The 22,404-nt window shown below is 34.0% G+C and overlaps 1 protein-coding gene across 34 annotated transcripts in view; it reads left to right on the forward strand.

The window, feature by feature from the left end:
* RIMS2 (regulating synaptic membrane exocytosis 2) overlaps nt 1-22,404 on the forward strand; it is a 580,329-nt gene that overhangs the window by 443,879 nt on the left and 114,046 nt on the right. For 12 of the 34 annotated variants that reach the window (XM_035011686.1, XM_035011692.1, XM_035011693.1 and 9 more), the window contains one exon: nt 5,422-5,594. The exons of the other annotated variants lie outside the window; for them this stretch is intronic. In XM_035011686.1, coding sequence (XP_034867577.1) covers nt 5,422-5,594 — 173 coding nt within the window. The remainder of the gene's footprint in view (nt 1-5,421; nt 5,595-22,404) is intronic. 34 annotated transcript variants of the gene reach the window in all.

Consider the following 22,404-nt stretch of genomic DNA (forward strand, 5'->3'; position numbering starts at 1 on the left):
GATAGATAGATAGATAGATAGATAGATAGATAGATAGATAGATAGATGATAGATAGCTAATGTGTGAGAAAGAAATACATGATAAAATTGTAAGAAATTCATGAATAAAGTAGTATAGGAAAACTCCAGGCAGTGACTAACTGTCTTGAAGGAATTAAGGAAGAGTTTCCTAGCAGGGATTTCATTTGCAGAATATTGTTTTTAGGGCTAAATCTTAAATTAGCCCTCAGTTTTCTGTAGCTTTTCCTCACTCTCTTCTCCCTCTCAGGTAGAGACCTTATTACACAATACCCTCTTTAGGAGTCGTATCTAAACAGAATGATCTCCTAACAGATTTTCGCATAGTGCAACATTCCTATCAAGCACTGATAAGAGCCTTGGCTAGGACAGAGGGGAAATCATCTGGAAGTAGCTCCTCAAAGAGGGAGTTTCTGCAATTTTGGTACTATCAAAAGACAACAGGACTTTTTGAATTATGATCTGAAATACTGTAAAATAGGTTAGCAAAAATGAGAGCATCTTCTTGCTCACATGATTATTTCATTGACCACAGTGCCAAGACTCCCCCTGCTCTGTTCTTGTCTCCTCCAGACCCCCACGTTGGTGTGGAGAGCCCTGTCCAGAACTTCAGCTTCTCCTTTACCTTCCAAAGATTATGTTTGCCCTATTTTTTTCCAATCTTATGATCTATTCATTGTGTTTTCTCTCTGAATATGATATGAATATTCCTCCAAGTATTTCTTGATGACATAAAACTTATTTTTCTTCAAACTTGGACTTTTTTCCTGCCTGGTATTTTGCAATAACCAAGTCTTGGACTAGATTCCCAGACAACAAATTGCAGTTTTCTGGTGAAATTTAATAAATCAAAGATAAGCAATGCTCAAGGCAACTCATAATCCCACTCCCGTATCTTGTCTGAGAAGTTCATGTACAAAACTCAAACAACCTGAGTTGCTGAAATGCTGGTAGAGAAATCAAGCTGGGAAATTGCCTAATCTGAGAGCTTCAGATGAGTATACTGGAGAAATGGAAATCTTATTTTAGAAATTTGAATTTACTTTTTTCTCAGGAATATTCTAAAATTTTAATAATAACTTTCTTTTTAATAGAGCTTTGATGATATGCTGTTACTTTCCACTATTGTCAGATGAATAGAGAGAACATTAACTTTTCTAGGCCACTTAAGAACGCTTTAGAGTCTGGAACATCCTGAAGAATAATAATTTCCCGTAAATTTTTCTAGTTCATGATCTACTTAATAGCAATGTACAAAACATCAAAATGCTGTCGGGAAAGGCTTCCTTACTGTCTTCCAAGATTTTAATGATCTCCAATCAGGGCACAATTTTCAGCTGAGATCATGTAATCCTATGCAATAAATCTTCTTTGTTTTTGTTCCATTAAAGAGAATGGTGAGCATATCATCCATTGTTGATCTGTCAGCTGTAAATTAATACATGCTGATTGTTGAAAACATTTTTTATTGTATGGTGCCAAGACAACACCAACTGTTTTCTAAATAAATGAGCTGATTTGCATTCATAATACCTTGGTACAATAATAATTTAGCTGCTGCTATCTCACTGTTAAACTAGAAACTTTTGTTTACCATAATTTAGGAAAAGAAAAAAATACATTTAAGAAATTTTTAAAAAATGAATTGCTTTAAAAGTAAACTCTAATATTAGGTCATTTATGACTTTGAATTTTGGGGTTTTTGCAATTGTATATGTGAAGATATTATATTCTAAGTATATTCAAAATATGTTCTTCTGAAGTTCTATTTATAAAAAGATTTTTTTCTATTATTTCTCACTTTCTATATTTCTCATTCTGTGTATCATGTGTAAATTTGTAATGGAAACCTGATCTATACCCTAAAGGTAAACCTACTTAGTTGCCCAGAAGTAGACAGAGAAATGCACTTAATACAAGCCTTGAGAATGCAGTATAATCATCATCAAACTAGAGCTGTTAGCTAATTTGTATTCTTTCTTTATATAAACTTTTCCACTCAGTGTCTTTTTATTTAATGACTTTCTGCTTTAGGCATTGGAAATGAGCAGTTGCTGTGTGCTAAGCACACTATGGGGTATTTTAAATATATCATGTCTCTTAACTCCTCGCAAGAATCCTTAAAATGAGATTTATCCTTATCTTACTGGTACAAAAACTAAGCTTCAGAATTTAAGTTAAATCAAATTAAATCTTTGACTCTTAGGTGCTAAGAGAGTTACAAAAATAAGGAAGATATTGTCCTGGCCTTTAGGAGCTTATATTCTAGTAGAGGGTTTGAAAATTAAAAATGAACACACTTAAACACACACACACACACACACAAACACACATCTTTAACAAGAGTTAGCGTGTGTTGAATTCTATAAAACTGTATATGTGTAATCTTATCTTTCCCTAAGTTTTGCATATCCAAAATTTTAGCTCAGCAAACTCGATTATCTAAGAGGTTTTAGCCAAAGATACATGCAATGTACACGTATCTTTGTGTATGTATCTTTTAAGACAAATTCTTAAGCCTTAGGCTAGCCTGTATGTACCTATGCATCATAGCAACAGGGTTAAAAGTCACGACAACTCAAAAAGACAAAGACTAGAGCATGCAAAGTCAGAATCCTAACTAGTGAAATATAAAAATCAAGTAAGATTTAGGATTCAGAAATGAAGGCATAACAATCAGACAAGAACCAATCAGGGAAACACAGAATACACAGGTACCAGATGGCTTTGTGTATTGAGATAACGTACCAGAGACAGATATTAAAAATGAGGCGTGTTCTGTGTCAGCCAAGAAGTGTCATGGATTTCCTGCTGAGATAAAGCTACTTCTCATCCTGTGTCTAGGAATCAGTAGTTCTCCATAAAATAATGGGATATGGATGAAGCTGGTCAAATGGGGAAGGTGAGACCTGAGGACAGAGTAGGAGTCAGTGGCAAAGTTTGGTTTCATATTTCAATTTTGCTTTATAAACATATTTTCTGAAATGAATCTCTTGGAGATATGTAAAAATGGATATATTTTTATTGTAGCTTAGCGCAGTCTTAAAATAGTGTATTTATTTTGGGGTATTTCTACCTAGTATTTTTTTCGGTAAAGATATATGTGGAATGATACTAAACCAGTATTCAACTACTATCGAATCATCATCATCATCATCATTTGTCATTTATTAAACACTTGTTGTATGTCGATATTGTGCTAAGTGCTTTGTTACATACATTATCTTCTTTAATCCTTGCAGCAAACATGGGAGATGGATACAGTTGTTGTCCATGTTTTAACAGATAAAAAACTGGGACTTATAGAAGCAATTGGCCTGAGATTACAAACCTAAGAATTTTATGTAGCTACGATTCAGACCAACAATTCATTCTCACTCCAGGGCATGTGCTCTGGTTACATTATTATTTCTTACTACCTCTTACAGTTGGATCCAGCCATCGAGATGCTATTCTACACAATGGCTGAAGACATTGTCACTTCAAAATGTCACACAATGTCACAAAAAATTGTTTTTAATATTTTAAAGTGACGTTAGTTTGAAAAAGAATATCATGGACCAAATGTTCTCCAATAAATTCACTGTAAATAAATAATCCACCTTTAAAATCAACATGAAGGTTCTATTTACATCGGTATTTCCTGAAAAAAAGGCAGCGAATTTTGCAGAACTTAAGTGTATTCTCTTTGATACTTGGATTTACCCAACAAAGTTGAAAGTTAAAATGTACTAAGGAAGGCCAGTACCTCACCTAATTTGAATGTATATTTCTAGATTAAGGATTTGATTATCAAATTTTAAGGAGCCTTAAAATTAATCCCCTCATTTTATATTTGAAGAAAAGAATCAGTCATTAACTCAAAAATATATAACTAGACACTGAGAGATCCTTGGGGAAAAAAAAAACAGATCATTTTAATCTGATTTACTGTTTATACTATACCCTATTACCATTCAATTTATCTTAGCCAGAATGTTTATATCTATCTAATATTTGCAGTGAATTGTTATTCTTACCAGATGATTTATTAAGTAAAGATTCTTCAAGTCACAGTAAATTGTTTATATAAGGTAATCATCTTTTAGGGCTTTGTGATACTTGCTAGTATCTGTGATTAGAAAAATCTCCATTGCAAAATCGACCAAATAAGGATGTTTCAACATGATGTTTGAAGTGCATATAAACAAAGAAAGACCTATTAGCAGATATTCTCTTAACCCACTAGTAGCCATCAGGTAGTAATGATACAATCATAATTATTTATTTATATTATTAGATAGCAGACATGTATTATTTCTAATTTTCAAAACAACCCTGCAAGGAAGATATTATTATCCCTGTTATTTTATAAACAGGCTTGTAAAGGTCAGATAATTTGCTCGAGTTTACCCAGCTAGTAAGAGTTTTTCTTACCCCAGGTTTTCCAGACTCCAAAGTCTGTTCTTTTTTTACATCCCAAGTGCCATGAACACAAAGCATTCATAATGGCTTGCAACTTAACAGAATATTTGACCACCCAGAACACCCTGCAGGCTGGCTGTGCCAGATAACGATTTGATTATTTCAATTCCAGGAAATTTGGACTATTGTAAATAATAATGACTTTTTCTAGTATTTCTAGGATTCATCAAAACTCCAGCCACCATGCAAAAATTAAACTCTCTTTTTTCTTGGCTTTTCTTTTAAAAAGTTAGTGTTTTGGGGTGCCTGGGTGGCTCAGTTGGTTAAGCGACTGCCTTCGGCTCAGGTCATGATCTTGGAGTCCCTGGATCGAGTCCCGCATCGGGCTCCCTGCTTGTCAGGGAGTCTGCTTCTCCCTCTGACCCTCCCCCCTCTCATGTGCTTTCTCTCTCTCTCATTCTCTCTCTCTCAAATAAATAAATAAAATCTTGAAAAAAAAAAAAATAAAAAAAATTAAAAGTTAGTGTTTTAATACTTAGATTCTATACTATCTCTAGGTTTTCAGTGAAGCATAATGGATTACAAGAGAACCTTGGTGGCTACTAAAATTGGTCTTTATAAGTTACAATGGCAACCTTATACGCTTTCTTTTTCAAATTCTATACAGCAATCAAACAATTCCACTTCCTTATATTACGTTTATTTCCCAGATTTTACCTAAGTGTTCTTCCCTGGGGCCATTGCTCTTGTGAAACTGTTTTAATGGCCTTCACTGGGGTGTGGTGAAAATGCTCTAATTGCCTTTGCTAAAAACAAGGTTTCATATAAATTGGATTTCTCTTTTAGGATAATTGCCATTCACTTTTGTTTTATATGCCACTGAGTGGGGTTTTGCAGTCTCCTCTGTGGACAATTGAAGTGCTGAAATAGGAGAAGCTAATGATTGCTGTGTGTGGTAACACTGACCACCTCTGCGTGTTTGTCAATCTGTGTTAACAGTATCGATCAGGATGGGATCCTCGTAGAGGGGCAGATAATATTTCCACTAAATCTTCGGACAGTGATGTAAGTGATGTGTCTGCGGTTTCGAGGACTAGTAGTGCTTCTCGTTTCAGCAGCACGAGCTACATGTCTGTCCAATCAGAACGGCCAGGAGGAAACAAGAAAACCAGGTGAGTAAGGGGACTGTAGCAGGCACTTCTTCTAAACATATTCTAGGAGGTCTTTGATTTTTCTTTGGACAAACATAAAATCCTGGATTTCAAAGTGGTTAATATGTGTTGTTAAGGCAATAAGAAGTTCTGAACATATCACTATTATATTTTGGTCTCTATTCAAACTACTTGCACAGAAAAGTTTTGTAGAACGTAGTTTTCTTACTAGACTACTTGAAATCCTGTCACGAGTTATTTTTTCATGCTTGCTGTTTTAAAAAATAATTCTGTTATCATTATATCTTTCCTGAAATTAAAGTGATGGCTAAGTTAAGACTTGAATTTGTTAACGTTCCAAAGAATATGAAAAATAATATTTTGAAGGGGTTTTTTTCCCTAGCCTAATACACTTCAGTGATTCAGAATACATAAGAATATGACTTTTTTAGTAGGATGCTCTCTCATTCTCCTGAAACTTTTAGAAATGCATGGAAAAAGTCCTCGGCTTCTCAAGAAAATGTATAAATGTCATATATGTTAGTACAATTTTTACTTATCACCTGACCTATAGATTTTATAGGCACCTAAGCTGGGTTTTTTTACTCCCATTACATCAGAAAACGTCTGTAATGGAGACTACAACTTTTTTCCATGCAACTTTGTGACAGGAAAATCTGATCTAAAAACAGTGATGACTGAGTGTTACTCACACAGTGCTGCTTCTGGTATACGCTGGAGAAAAAAGTATTCATCATTTAAAAGATAGAATTTTTGTTTGTTTGAGTAGTTTTCATTACATTTCTGTTTAATTTCATGTGCAGTTTTTTCCTTGAATTTTTCTTTCTTGTTTGTGTTTCTTTGCATGCCTTCGATTTGTGTTGCTTTCAAAAGGCCAAAGGGAATAGAAGAGGGAGGGCAAGAAGGGGATAAGCATGAAGAGATAGTTCATGAGAAGGAAGAGGTAAAGGAAGAAAAACTTAATGAGAATGAGAAAGGGACAGAGATCACAAAAACATGTGATAAGGAGAAAAACAGACAATCAGGAGACGAGGAAAAAGCACAAGATATACCTGAGCAAGGGAAAGAAAAAGAACAGTGGAATAAAGAGGATTTGCAAAGACGATTTTCACAAGATGATGACAGGTAAAATTTGCTTATTTGTGTAGACATTTCCCATTAGTAACGTAGTCCTTTTTCCTAATCCTAAAAAGTATTTTGCCATTTTCATTTGGTTTATTTCCTTGTGTTTTATCTATTTAGCTTCTAATACAACTAATTCCTATATTGGCAAATTATTATCAAACAGATTGACTTATGAAACAGTCTTTAATTTGTATCCACTAGCTCTGAGGGTCTGCTTTATTTGGTTTTCTTGATGACTCTCTGAATCCAATGTGAATTTCCCTTAGTTCCTTTAATGTTAATTGCTGTATAACTTCTCCATTTGTAGAGTCAAAATTTTTAGAATGAGCTTCTGAAGAGCCTGAAAAAAATTGGCCTACTTCATAAAAAGTATGACACGCTGGAGATTAACTCTAAAAATGAGTGGCAAAATAGCTAGCAAAAAGTAAGCTTTATTCATTCTCCGGCTCCCTTGCCTCTTAGTTTTCTGGTGGGTTCTAACCCAGTTTTGAGTACTGAGGAAGATTGCGAATCAGGGGCAGTACTCTGTTACTAGGAAAAGGATAGATGCCCCAGGGTTTGTTAGACGGCAAGCACGTTGGGTTAGCTCCCTCAAAAAATTTAGTCAGCTAGAGAAACTGCCAGAGAAGGAACTTTGAACAGGAAAGAAAGGGGAAAAACATAAGCAGCAAGGTATAAAAATAACTATGTTTTCATTTTCATAACACAGGCACCAAGTAAGTATGAAGCTATCTTTCTTTACAGTGCTGTGCTGAAAAGCACATCAGCACAATTATGCAGTAGACTTCATCTTTCTGCCTGAGGAGATGAGGTTTCTCTAATTATACTTCTCAGAGACTGAGAATTGTACATCATGTCCATTTTGGAGGAATTTGGATTTCTAGTGGTCAATCCAGAATTTGATTTTGTGTTAGTACATAGTTGGCTTGATAAGCATACCTTAGTATAAGCCAAACTTTGCATTATTATATCTAGCTCCAATCGCAGTTTGTACTTATTCATAATTAATGAGAAAGGTAACTGGGGCAGATGTTTATCCCTTCAGTATACAATTCAGTGTTTTAGTCTATGACATTTCACTTTTTGTCTCAGATTGGTATATTACTATATCTGTGATCTATGAACGTTTCTGTGTAACAGACATTAAACCTAAAAGGAATCCTAAATTTGGCCTGTTAATGTGATTTGAATCTAAACTAGTAATTGCAAATCTACCTTCATTACTTATCTAACTTCCAATAATTACAGTGGTTTAGCAATAAAGACCATTTTTCTGATTTGTTGGGCGTAGAATAATTTCATCATTGGTTCACAGAGAAAAGCTTTCCTTGGAAGAGTTTCCTTTCTTTCAAAAGCAGAGCAAAATCCAGGTCTCTACTATTTTTCTTTCTGTATACTGTGTAGAGAACACCTGAGCCCATTGGTGTTTGCCTGGAGCCAAAAGTCTGACATACCTGGCTTGGTGGACAAAGATTTTAAGTTTTCAGTTTTTAATTTATTACTTTCTTTATCATTTCCTTTAGGGAAAGAGTACATTATTTTGCAGGGGAAAGGGAAAGATGATATATTCCTAGCAATCTGAGACATCAAGGCACTGTACTCAGCTGAAGTAACTATATGATCCTTCTGAAATTATAAAGGGGGCCAGGCAGATGTCTCTAGGGAACATAGATTCTATAAGATGACGAGAAGTATCAACTGCAATTATTTGTAGGAAACTTTTGGTGTCACTAATTATTACAACATAAGATCTTGAAATTGCTTTCATTTCTTAGAATAAAGTGAACAATCTTTATTAGAGGATATATGTCTGAGTACTCCCAGTAATATTTTGTTTTGGTCATTGATGAACGCAATCATAGATTGTTTAAACACTAAAAACAGCTTATGTGCTTATACGAAATTATTGGAAATAATCTTATTCTATAATACACCATTGACATTTTATGCCTTTTACTAGTAATCCAAGTTTTATAAAGGAAAAAAATTTTTGACTTCAGAATTTAAGAATTTATAGCAATGCTAGAACTTAAAATTAACACAGTGACTACAATGTACCAAATCCATTATAGTTGCTGTTTTCATTACAGTAATTGAATCTCATTGCATAATACAGAATTATGTTTTTTTGTGGTCTAGTAGTCACATTAGAGTACGTCTTCTGAATATACAAGTAGAAAATGAATAGGAAAAAGTAAATTCAAAAATGGTTCATTAAATTTTTGAATATAATATTTTTCAAAGTTGATAAATAATATATTCATATTTATATATTTACATTTACATACATGTATATAAGTCAGGTTAATGCCCCTATATCATTAATGATATTTTGGTAAGCTCTAGAAAATCCAAGATTATTTTAACCATTTAAAATATTTTTTCTCAGTCTGTGTACATGTGTGCATGTTCTAAATTTTATATCCATTTACATTTGCCAATTATATATATATATCCATTATACATTTGCCTATATATATGTATATATTACACATATATATAAAATGGTAAGCTGGCTCAGAAAAAAACAGTGTTCAGAGTTCAGAGGTAAGGAGAAATCATTTATTCAACCAATACTTTCTCAAGCACTCTACTAAAAACTGGGGATAGAAATGAAATTAAGCATTTCTAAATATCTAAGCCTGAGAGTGAATTAGTTTCTTAGCCTTGTGTGAGTGGACATTTAAGGATAGCTTCATATCCAAAAAATGTTATTAATATACCTAAACAAATTCACAAGCATATTTAAGGAAGGAATTTGGCACAGAAAGGAGGGCATCTTAAGTAAATCTGCAATGGAAGATAGAAAAAACAAATACTGAAAAATATAGTATTGTCAAAACCAACAATACTGGTAGCTTTATGATCAAACTGGACTTATCTATTCTTCTAGGTTTTGTTCTAGGGCTATAAGACAAAAGGAAAAATTCAAGAAATTAGTTCTCTATAAACTTTTAGTTCTCCGGTATGTCTGTAAATGCTAGAGAGTTATAATTTCTTTTTAAAGAGAATGTTCTTGAGATAGGGACATTTTTTAAAGGAAAAAGGTTGGCATCTGTTCAAATATTCATGAAAAACTGTTTTTAAGAGACTTAAGCCATCTAAATTGTGTAGATAAAAATTCTTAAAATCTTTAGAATAGCAAGCAGAGTAATTATTAATGAAATATTTATTGCTACTAACATGTAGATCAGAGTTATAGATTGGAGTTGAACATTTTCATGACCATGTGATATTAGTTGGTACATACAGCATATTTATGCCCACATTACAGACTTTTAAAGGAGAAACAGTATGTCTCATAAAAGTAATTGTGGATGAGGAATGAATCTAAGATACCTGGATTCTCATCCTGACTCTGTCACATTTACCCGCTCACTTTCTCTGGGCTTTTTTGTTTGCCAGTTAGAGGAATGAATGATTCATACCCCTTCCCATAGTACACCGCCAACAGGAAAGGAAACATCTTCTGTTACACTGAGATTTGTCTTTATTATCATGAGCTCAAGAGATCATTGGTTCTGCAGCTAACCACTAGTAGAACAAACAGCTCAACGTAAGTTCCCAGCATTTGGCAGGTGTTTCCAAAATTTAGGTGACCAGTATTTAATACTCCATAGATCAAGCTGAGTCTTTCAGTTTTCTGGAAATATGTTTCAGTGCGAACTCATCCCATCGGGCATACTGAACGACTATGCTGTTCTACACCTTATTACTAGTGGTCTGTGTTTTCTTTTGCTTTTTTCTTTCTCATTAAGGCTATCTTCTAGTTAGTACTACTGAAATCTTACAAGCTTGTGTAAGTTCTCCTCTATTTTATGATTGTGCATGAAAAGGGAATTTTTTAAAAAATACGTAAATATCACTCTTAGAATTTTGATTCTGTAAGTTTGGGGTGGGGCCCAGGAATTTGCATTTTTAAAACAAATACCCCAAGTGGTTATGATGCTATCTATTCTTTCTTTGGGGTTGCTTATATTTCCTAATGAATTTTATGATCAGCTTGTCAGTTTTGGGGTGAAAAAAAGCAGCTGGGATTCTGATGGGGATTTGTTTAATTAGATCAGTTTAGGGACTGTTACCATCTTAAAAATATTATCTTCCAATCTGTGAGCATGAGATGTTCCATTTATTTTCTTAACTTTCTTACAATGATGTTTTATAGTTTTCAGTGTACACATCTTACACTTCTTTTGTTAAATTTATTCTAAGCATTTTTGCGTGCTATTATAAATGGAATTGTTTTATTAATTTACTTTTAGTGCTGTTCATTGCTAGTATATAGAAATACAATTCATTTCTATATATATATTGATCTTGTATCCTACAACCTTGCTGTATTTCATTTATTAGTTTTAAAAGGTTTTTTTTGTTAATTCCTTAGGATATTCTATATAAGAGATCATGTCATCTGTGAATAAAGGTAGTTTTACTTCTTCCTTCCAATCTGAATGCCTTTTACTTCCTTTTCTTGTCTAATGACCTGGCTAAAACCGTCACTACGGTGTTAAACAGAAGTGACTCATAGAAAGTTCTTAAAAGAAAAAACCATATAGAATTACTCTGAATTAACTGTCACAGCATTTTTGAGGATATTTTCTCCGATGCCACTCATCCATTTTAGAATAGTCTATGCAAAACTTTCTTTTAAAATTCTCTGAGTATTTCTTCTAAACAACTGATGTATCTGCTTCACAGGAAACAAAACATTGTAGCCCACTGTATGTTCTCTTTACCTAGTCTATCAGGAAGTCAAGTTCATAGTCAACACCTATTAATGCCATTCAATTTCTTGAACTACATGATATTAAAATTATATTACATATAATAATTGACATTTTCACTTTTGCCTCTTTTTTGAGGCTTTGCTTTTCTACTTCTATTTTACTATAATTTAGAGTTCTATAACTTTTTCTTAAAACTTCCTCAAATTATATATGCTGCTCAGTCTTAACAGTTTTCATATTTTATTGTGCAGACTTTTAGAATTTGACCCCATTACCCTTCTCTTCTTGAAATGCTTTTTTCTCAAAGCTTTTGTGATTGTACAGTCCTTTAATTCTCCGCCCATCTCTCTGGTCCCCTGTTTTTTTTTGTGAGCTTTCTGTATGCCCCTTTTATGTTGATATTTTCCAGGGTCCCAACCTAGGCCCCCCTTTTTTTACTCTACACATTTTTTTACTCTACACTCTACACACTCTACACATATCTTGTCAGTGCATTTTTAATTCCATGGCTTCAAGTAGTATCAGTATATTAATGACTTCCCAAACTATATTTCCAGTCCAGATCTCTTTCTTAATCCTCCACCAGATCTATCCGGTCCTGTTCTGTCCATCTTCTTGTCCGTCCTGGAGACATACCAAGCTCAACATATAAAATTAAAGGATGCCTGGGTGGCTCAGTTGGTTAAGCATCTGCCTTCAGCTCAGGTCACGATCACGGGGTCTTGGGATTGAGCCCGTCATCAGGCTCCCAGCTCAGTGGGGAGCCTGCTTCTCCCTCTCCCTTTGCCCCTCCCCAACACTTATGTTTTCTCTCTCTCTCACACATATATAGATAAAATCTTTTTAAAAAATGTAAAATTAAATTCATCATACTCCTCACCAAACAAGCAACCAAAATGAATGGTCTGCTTCTCTTGTACTGTCTTTCTCAGTGCATGGCTCCCATATTCTTACACTTGCCCAAGTGTAGCAACCCGGACATCACTCTTTACTGAACACAATTCCCTGCCTCCAGTCACCAAGTCTTATGGATTCTAATGCTTAATCATTTCTGAAATATGTCCATTTCTCCCAAAACCTATTTCCTCTTCCATGAATTAATCTATTATCTCTTACAGAGATTAGTTTAGTAGGAAACTCTTATCTTTTAAAAATAATAACTCATAACTCTGAGCTCATTATGATAATAGCATTTATGAATTATATACTTTTAAAAGATGAGTTTTATGGTATGTGAATTAGATCTTCTAAAATGCTCAAAAAATACTAAAAAAATTTAAATGCTCAAAAAGTATCTGCAAAAAAAAAGTGAAACTGTGATCTATGTTGCTTCTTCAGTAAATATTATGAGTATAGTGGTGATAAATGTAGGTATTTTGTTTAGGGCTTAGTTTGTCAAGCATGTTTTCTTCTATTCCATTTCTCCTTAAGAGCTACCTTTCCGTAAAATATTTATCTCTCTTTTTAAAAAATTCTTGCATACATTTTTAACATCACCAGGGTGCTTAAGATGAATAAAATACAGCCTTATTCTTAAGAAAAGGTGATGACTTTCTTTTCCCCTTTTTTATAGTCCCAGATTTCTCCTTTGCACATAAATATAGTTGTTGGCCTGAAACTATGAACTCTATTTATATACCGAAGATGCTCAGTTAATAATAAGCTATTCTCATACAAATTTGGAAAAATTACTGGGTTAAATGATTCTCCATCACACTGTTTTCTATGTGTGGTAAATCTGAGTGTGCTTATGACTTCATGGTCTCCATATCGGATCACTGAGTGAAAGCTTTGAGACTTGATTATGTATACGGTCTAAAGAGAAGGAGCATTTGACGATAAAGTACTGAGAAGGCATAGCTACTAGAGTGAGAACCTGAAGATGGAGGAGGGCTTTGGGTCAGAAGCATAGGTGGATAGATTGGCTCAAAGCAGAAAAAAGGCAAATATGAAAATAGATAAGTGAGACTGGGAGTTGGGAAGTTGGTTGTCACTACCTGATAGCCTTAATTTTCTCAAACACATAAGAGGCAGAATGTAAGAGTTTGTAAGTTGAATTAGAGGTTTGATTTGAAGATTTTGAATAATTGCTGAAGAAAATTGGAAAGGTAGCTGACCAAAGACAAATTAAAAGGTTGATGAATAACTCAGTAAATCCAACTGAGGGACATTTCCAAGAGACACCAGCATGGGAGAGTAGTGTGATCTTTTCTAGCAGTACTGAGCCAATCCAAGTGTAGGTACAGAAGTCAGATTGTAGCATTTGTGGAGGATGGGAATTTCGATGGGAGGGGCTGTTAGAAAAATAGTAGTGGAAAGAAATTAAGGGTTCTTATGTAAATATCAATGCTAGACAAGAAGGAAGAAAAGTCCAGACAGGAACTGATATACTAGGAGAAGGTAGAGAAAATTCAAAAATTGGAAAACTATGTCATGTAGTACAAAAGCAAATCTGGGGAACTGGAAATGTGAGAGGTTTTAACATCACAGTTTGACAGTGAAACTTAAGATTGTGTGATGGAGCTATTTAACTAGTTAGCAAATTTTAAGACATAGCCATTGAAGCAAGTAGAATAGAGTGGATGAAAAGAGTAAATGTGAAGGTAGATGGAGATAGGTAAGTTTTAGAGTTATGAAGCAGTTGGTTAGGTCTTCTTAATGAATAAATATATAAGTTTCATAGGATTACAGTAAAATTGAGAATTGAAAAGAAGACTAAGCCAGCTCCTAAAGACTTGAGTGAATGAGTCAATGGCCATGAAGTCACCAGTTGATAAGAGGAGAAAAAGAGGAGGAGAAGTCAGAAGTCATAAACTGCAAAAAAAAAATAAAATAAAAATAATAAAAATAATAAACTTTTAAGTAAAAGTAGAAGAGAAATATTCAAAAAAAAGGTAGCCAGTAGTTAGAAATATTACAACCTATGAAGAAGGACAAGTATTTGTCACTAGAGAGGACTTCAAGGGAAGGAATGTGTTCAAGGAAGCACCAGATTTTAGTTAAGACAAGATAGAGATTGTTTTCTTGACCATAATGAAAAGGGTTTGGAATAAGTAACAAGAGTATAGCTTTGTAATAGAGCCACCTGGCTTTTCCTCTGCTGTTGGTGTCACCGCTTTTTTGGGGTCTTCTTTTCAGCTCACTCATAGTATTTATACTTCAATACCACATCTCTATTTTTTGATATGAAATTAGAGGTCAGTGTTAATTAAAATTTACTCCCACATCCTGCATAAATTTTAAGAGACTTATAAAATTTAATGGGCTTCGTAATGTAATCATTATTAGCAAGTCTGTTCATTTGTATTTCTCTGATAACTGGTTATTCTATCCTGTTACTACCAGAAAATCCTGCTCAGAGATGTCTACACAGATTCATTTTTACTGATGAATCAATTTCCCTATAGATAGAACAGCAATTGAAGGTTATATACATTTAAAATGTCTATTAGCCTTCATTTATATATTGAACTTTTGTTTTCTGGTATTACCACCATTGGTTAAGCTATAAGTAAATAATGTTTCTATGGACTTACCTTCTATAATAGATAAAATTAGTTCTGTTGCTCTTTTTTTCATTTCTTTCTAACATTTTCACTACTAGCTGCATGTTAGAGAGTAAAATAAATTTACTGTGAAAGTAGAGAAACAATTAAATTGGAATGACTTTCACCATACAAAATAATAGCAGAAAAAAACTATTGCAGTAGTTTCCATCATATTTAATATTTGTTTTTACAAGCCAATAAGGACAATTAATCTACAGTTGTTATTCTAAACTAAATGAGATATTTGGAGCTAGTGACTCCTAGCAGAACTACAGTTATCCCTTAGGATGAACAAATTTAACATATAGAAGTTTGATTTTTATAGAAATAATAAAAGTAAGATCAAGTTTAAAGTCGAATTTTCATGCATGAATATTATTGGCAGTATATCAGTATAATGTGGTACTATATAGTATGGCTTCATTTTCAGCTTCTGATTCTCCATGTAGAAAAATGGGATCTAATCTTAAGGAAGCAAAAGTCATGGAAAAAAAATCCACAAATACCTGGCCTGAGACTTTAGAACCTTAATGACACAATTCAATCTTTATATTTTAGCCTTATTTTGACTTCGGTCTTTTATACTTACTGATCTTTCTCCTTACAGGCTCTTGCTTTTGTACTCTTGTGTATATGCTCACATCAATTCTTGTGCCTAAATTGTGGTTTCTTCCTTTCTGTTTATGAGTAAAGTACCTACCCATCCTTCAATACCAACTCAAACATAAATTCATCTAAGAAATACTGTCTCTTCTCTTCCTTCACAATTTATCTAATATCCTTTTACAATAACAGTTTCTCTTGTGGTATTCATTTTTCTCCTCTGAATATAATTAATTATATATCCATTTAATCAACCATGGTTGAGGGGCGCCTGGGTGGCTCAGTTGGTTAAGCGACTGCCTTTGGCTCAGGTCACGATCCTGGAGTCCCAGGATCGAGCCCCGCATCGGGCTCCCTGCTCAGCAGGGAGTCTGCTTCTCCCTCTGACCCTCCTCCCTTTCATGCTCTCTGTCTCTCATTCTCTCTCTCCCAAATAAATAAATAAAATTTTTAAAAAAATCAACCATGGTTAACCATTAGTCAGCCTTTTGAAGATAAATTATCTATCATTTTTATCTTTTTATTGTCTTATCTCCCAGTATCTCCAATACGTCACACAAAGTAGGCGCTCAATAAAAGTTTGTGTATGAATATATGAATAAGTAAGATTGCAATAAAGCAGTGAAAATTTAGAGGTATGAAGAGCTTCCAACATAGTGCTTCTGGCTTCCAACATAGTGCAATACTCAATATGCCCATCTCAGTCTTCTTTGATGAAAGTTTTTAAATAGTCCAAGAGGTCATTTGTAATTCATTTAGGAAAGATTTAGTTGATTGATGTGTTGGTTTACTGATTTAATATATGAGAATAGTTATCTTTCTCATCTTTATACTTTTTGATAGGATTTTAGAATTAATTTTACACTGTTCTTTTGGGGTGCATTAGATTGGCATTCATTTGTCTAATCTTTAAATACTATCTTAGGGAACCCTTTTGTTATTTTTACTTATATGTTTTTCCCCCACCCTTGTCAGACTTCATACAGGATTTTTACATATAAAATAGTGATTATCATTAGAATGGCAAAAATAAGGAGACTTGTAAATTAGTCTTCTGAGACTTTTTTTTTTTTAAGATTTTATTTATTTATTTGACAGAGAGAGACACAGTGAGAGAGGGAACACAAGCAGGGGGAGTGGGAGAGGGAGAAGCAGGCTTCCTGCTGAGCAGGGAGCCCGATGCGGGGCTCGATCCCAGGACCCTGGGATCATGACCTGAGCCGAAGGCAGGCCCTTAACGACTGAGCCACCCAGGCGTCCCTCTTCTGAGACTTTCTATCAAGATATTTTGAATAAGTGATACATAGGACTTAATGTTGAAGTTGTCTGAGACAACTGCATATTTTCAGAACAATCTGTGAATTAACCAACTTACTTTACTATTTCTATTTATCATAGATTATGAATTACTGCTTTGCATGGTAGACCTGTCATCTGTAGAGATTTAGTTTCAGTCTGACTCAGGAAGGATTCAGCTGGCTTGCTTGGCAAAGTTGTGAATGAGAACTTGATGCCATGTTGCACTGACTCACAGTAAGCAGAATATAACTTATCATCAAACAAAATTTGTTTTAGTATTATAATAAATAACACATAAGTCCTCCAAAAATATACATGAGAGATAATATAGCGTAAGGTTAAAACTTAGCTGTGGATTCTGACGGAACTGGATTGAATCCTGGTACTGTCAATTCCTAACAATATAAATGTAAGCAAATAAAAATCACTCTTTTCATATATATATTATGGATAATAATAATAATTTTTCACAGGGTCGTCATGAAAATTCAATGAAATTATATCCTTAAAGCTTTAACACCATTCCTGGCATTCCTGGCACATGATAAGCATTTGATAAATAGTAGAGATTAGTAAGGAAAGAAAAAGGAGGCACCTGGGTGGCTCAGTCGGTTAAGCGTCTGCCTTTGACTCAGGTCATGATCTCAGGATCCTGGGATTGAGCCCCACATTGGACTCCCTGCTTAGCGGGAGGCCTGCTTCTCCCTCTCCCACCCATTCATGCTCTCACTGTCTCTCTCAAATAATAAATGAAATCTTAAAAAAAAAAAAAAAGAAAGGAGAGGAAAAATAAATTATAAAATTCTCACTTTTTTGGCCTTTTTAACTGTGTATTTCATAGAAACTTTCCTGTAACACTTTGACAGATAATTCAGAATAAGATAAATCCATCTTACATTTTGTACAAGAGAAAATAATTCCCAAAATACCAAAGAGATTTCATGATAAGATAATTTCACAAAGTAATATGGTAGAGATTCTGAACAATGTTTATAAGGTTTGTTTCAGAGTTTGATATGGTTGACCTTTAATGGTCTTGGAGTTGTAGTGGTTTTATTCCTTAAATTGCCTTAATTTATTCAGCAAATATTTTTGAGCATCTTACATATGCCAGATCCTCTGGTAAAATGGGTTGATAAGACCTTTCCTTCAAAGAGCTTAAAGTCTAGAGGGGAGATAGAGTAATTAGAAATAAATAAATGGTTACAAGAAGTAATTACAGTAAGTAAAAGTATAAAAATTAATTCTAACATGTGATTTGATAATAACCCCCTTAGTACATCATTTTAACAACCCACTTAATCATCTCATTTAAAGCTCTCTACTAACTTTAAAACACAGGTGTATGGAAAATGAAAGTTATAAGGCATTATCTAAATTGCCCAATATTAAATCATTTAAACTGAAGTAGAAACAGGTGACTCTTTCAGCATTATACAAGCTAGGAAAACATCCTCAGAAGAAAATCCATTAGGTCTTATAAACCTCTAACTATTTAAAAATTCTGACTTAATAGCTTAAGAACATATCTGGGGGGGTGGGCACCTGATTGGCTCAGTCGTTAAGCGTCTGCCTTCGGCTCAGGTCATGATCCCAGGGTACTGGGATAGAGCCCTGCATTGGGTTTCCTGCTCTGCCGGAAGCCTGCTTCTCCCTCTCTCACTCCCCCTGCTTGTGTTCCCTCTCTCGCTGTCTCTCTCTGTCAAATAAATAAATAAAATAAAATAAAAAAGAACATATTTGAGAACCTTTGTTAAATAGTTTTTCTTAGCTCTGATGCATACCAAACATAAGGCTTTTAAAATCTAAAAAATACAATAATTAAAACATTACATACTATTTTGTACTTGGGACTCCTGGGTTCTCCTATTTCATTTTTTGTTCATTTGTTTTGTTTTTTAATCTTCCTGTCATATAAATCTGAAAGGGTCTCTAGCTAAAATCAATCAGCAAGGCAAGATTATGAAGTATGAATACTTAGAAATATAAATCGAATCTTTTAAATTGGTGCTTTCTAAGTATATTTCCAGAAAATTAACCCCATGAACTAATGCTTAAAAATAAATGGCTTTAAGGTCAACAAGTGTGGGAAACCAGCATACATACTGTCCTTCTCTTTGAGATTCGTAGTCTATATCAGCATTCTGAGAAGTTCTGTAATAAAGTTGTATTTAAAAAAGTATTTCCTAAACTTTATGATAGATTATTTTAATGTAATACTTTCACATTTTATTCTGAGAAACATGTTTTAAACTCAATGACATGCATTCATTTTTCATTCCTAACTTTGGCTTGCATTCTCTCAGTGAAATAAATATTTTTATTCTTGATGAGATTAGGCATGGAATTATGGTGCAAAATTTGGGGTTTCCCAGAAGAGATTCTTAGAGCTGAGAAAACTTGCTTATAGGGATTAATCTTGACCCTAAAGAAGCAGATGGGTGGGGCTAGGAAAAGAATTGTAAAATCAACTAGAAATTCACAAATCTGACAAGGAAAAGTATGATCCAAAGAATATGAGATAAGATTTATCCTCCAAATAATGACGCTACCAAAGGGCTGCATAAAAATGACTTATATAATTCAACAAATATCATGACATTTATATTTTTGCTGACTTTTCACATGTATTTTAAAATTTAATTTACCCTGTCTCCTATTTAAGAAGTCACTTCAAACAAGGCAGTTGAGTCGCACTGTAGAGATGGAGTTGATGGTTAATAGCCCATTTCTACCTTGTCTATCCTTTTCTATTTGCTTGGACTATTAGTTGCTGAGATCAAAGGAGATAATAGCTTGAGTTCCACTGATGTCATATGTGCATGTGTGTCCCTATGTATGTGCACGCACGTGCATGCGCTACACTCTAGCACATGCTTAATGGAACTCTCTCCCAATTTCCCTCTTTAAGAAGTACTCTATCTTGCTCTGAACTTGAGGCCTTATGTCTAATTTTCTAGGCTTCCAGAGCTGATTTTACATTGTTATTTAATGTAGTCCATTACTCCCACAGCTAATATTTTAACACATCATTAAACTTTACTATTTCTACTGTCATTAGAATACACCCTCTTCACCAAAAGGATTAATTATACATATTATATAGGACAAACATGAACATTCTCTTACGTTTAAGGATATATAAAATATTCATCAAGGTCTGTCAATATAATAATGAGTGAATATATAAGGGAGATATTTATAGACTCATTTTTAAATTCAATATATAGCTAATTCATTGTCCTATTATACTTTCAAAGGCTTCACCGCTTTATTGTTATTCTTTTAGTAAATAATAATGTTAAGGGGCACCTAAGTGGCTCAGTCAGTCAAGCATCCAACTCTTGATTTTGGCTCATGTCGTGATCTCAGGGTCGTGGGATAGAGCCCTACTTGGGGCTCTGTGCTCAGCACGGGGTATGCTTGTCCCTCTCCCTCTGCTCCTCCCCTCTGCTCTGTCTCTCTCTCAAATAAATAAATAAAATCTTTAACAATAAATAAATAAATAATGTTAATATATTTACAGAGTACTTTACTGGTTAAAAACTAATTTTATATATAATACATACAAATATATGTACATATTAACATATAATATAGTATATCCATACATCATATGTATGTTACATATAGCTCTATGTACGTATGTATATGTGTATATCATGAGATGGTAACACTACGTAGACGTGAGAGATTGTAAGCAGGTTTTATTATTTACATTTTGAGATGAGGATTTTCCTGGTTTAGGATTCTAATGCTGCTCTAATGAAATAAACTTAGAATTTAGGTTCAATCTGTACAAGTGGTTACCACTGTAAAAAATAAAAAGAATCTGTGATTTAGGCATACTTCTCTCAGAATAATGATATTTAGGGGATGCTAAAATCTTGACTTCATGGGAGCAGAGTCTTCATCTGTCTTGGCACTTCCTAGAGCACTTCCTGGCTTAGTGTAGGTCCTCAACACATATTTGTTGAAGAATAAATGGATAAATGAATGCCTATTTCAGTAATTTTTTAAAATGTGGTTTTTCACTAAAACAATTGAACTTAGATAATGAATTAGAATGATAATTTTAAAAAATAAAGATTTTTAAATACCAAGTAATTAGATTAAATTGAGTGCCTTTTCCCACTAATCCTCAAACTATTATGAAATATTTAATCACCATATACCTCTTCTTGATTACAATTTTCCTTGTTAATGATTCATTCTTAAAATCTTAATGTAGTGCTTCTCTTTTTTTTTTCTTCCAAGATTTTATTTAAATTCCAGTTAGTTAACATAGAGTATAATATTAGTTTCAGGATGGCATTTAGTGATTCAGCACTTCCATACAACACCCAGTGCTAATCACAACAAATGACCTCCTTAATCCCCATCACCTATTTCACCCACCCCACCTTCCCTCTGGTAACCATCAGTTTGTTCTCTAGAGTTAAGGGTCAGCTTTATGGTTTGCCTCTCTCTTTCTTATCCCATGTTCATCTGTTTTCTTGAATTCTGTATATGAGTGAAATTATATGGTATTTGTCTTTCTCTGACTTATTTCGCTTAGCAAAATACTCTCTAGCTCCATCAATGTCATTGCAAATGGCAAGATTTCATTCTTTTTTATGGCTGGATAATATTCTCTTGTATATATATACACAACATCAGGGTGCATGTATTCCTTTGAATCAGTATTTTTGTATTTTGGGGGTAAATACCAGTAGTTGTAGTGCTTCTCTTATAATTAAACTATTTTTTTAAAGATTTTATTTATTTGATAGAGAGAGAGATAGCGAGAGCAGGAACGACAAGCAGGGGGAGTGGGAGAGGGAGAAGTAGGCTTCCCGCCGAGCAGGGAGCCCGATGCGGGGCTCGATCCCTGGACCCTGGGATCATGACCTGAGCCGAAGGCAGACGCTTAATGACTGAGCCACCCAGGCGCCTCTATAATTAAACTATTATATATAGAAAGCCACAGACCATTATTGGAAGGGACTTTAGAAGTTCCCTAGTTCTCTGAACTAACTAGAGTTAGACTCCTATATCAGTGGTTCCCAAACCAACCTGATAAATTGCCAGGGGACCGTTTTAAAAACATCAATTCTCTGACCTTAGCATGAGAATTCTGTTCCAGTATATATAGATATGATAATCAGCAACCCTATACAATATCACTGATAGTTGATTGTTAAATCTGTGTAAAGAATTCAGACCTTTCTACCTTATGACCCAAGTCCACTATATTTTTGGACATTTGTAACTATTAGACTTTTTTAAATGGAGCCAAACCCTACCTGCCTATAACTTTTAAAAAAATGTTCACTGTCTTAACCTGGAGAGTGATTATAAAGGTATTCACTTTATAATTATCCTGCAATTGAACATATGTCTTACATACTCCTTTGTATTTATGATATATTTCACAAGTTTAAGAACATGAAAATTGAATTGGAAGGGAAAGTTGTATCAGGGACTATCATCTCAGAATTGAACCAAGTTATGTTTGACCCACTGGGC

Source organism: Mirounga leonina, unplaced genomic scaffold (genome assembly GCF_011800145.1).
Source record: "Mirounga leonina isolate KUSES-001 unplaced genomic scaffold, KU_Mleo_1.0 Mir_165, whole genome shotgun sequence".
Taxonomy (NCBI): domain Eukaryota; kingdom Metazoa; phylum Chordata; class Mammalia; order Carnivora; family Phocidae; genus Mirounga; species Mirounga leonina.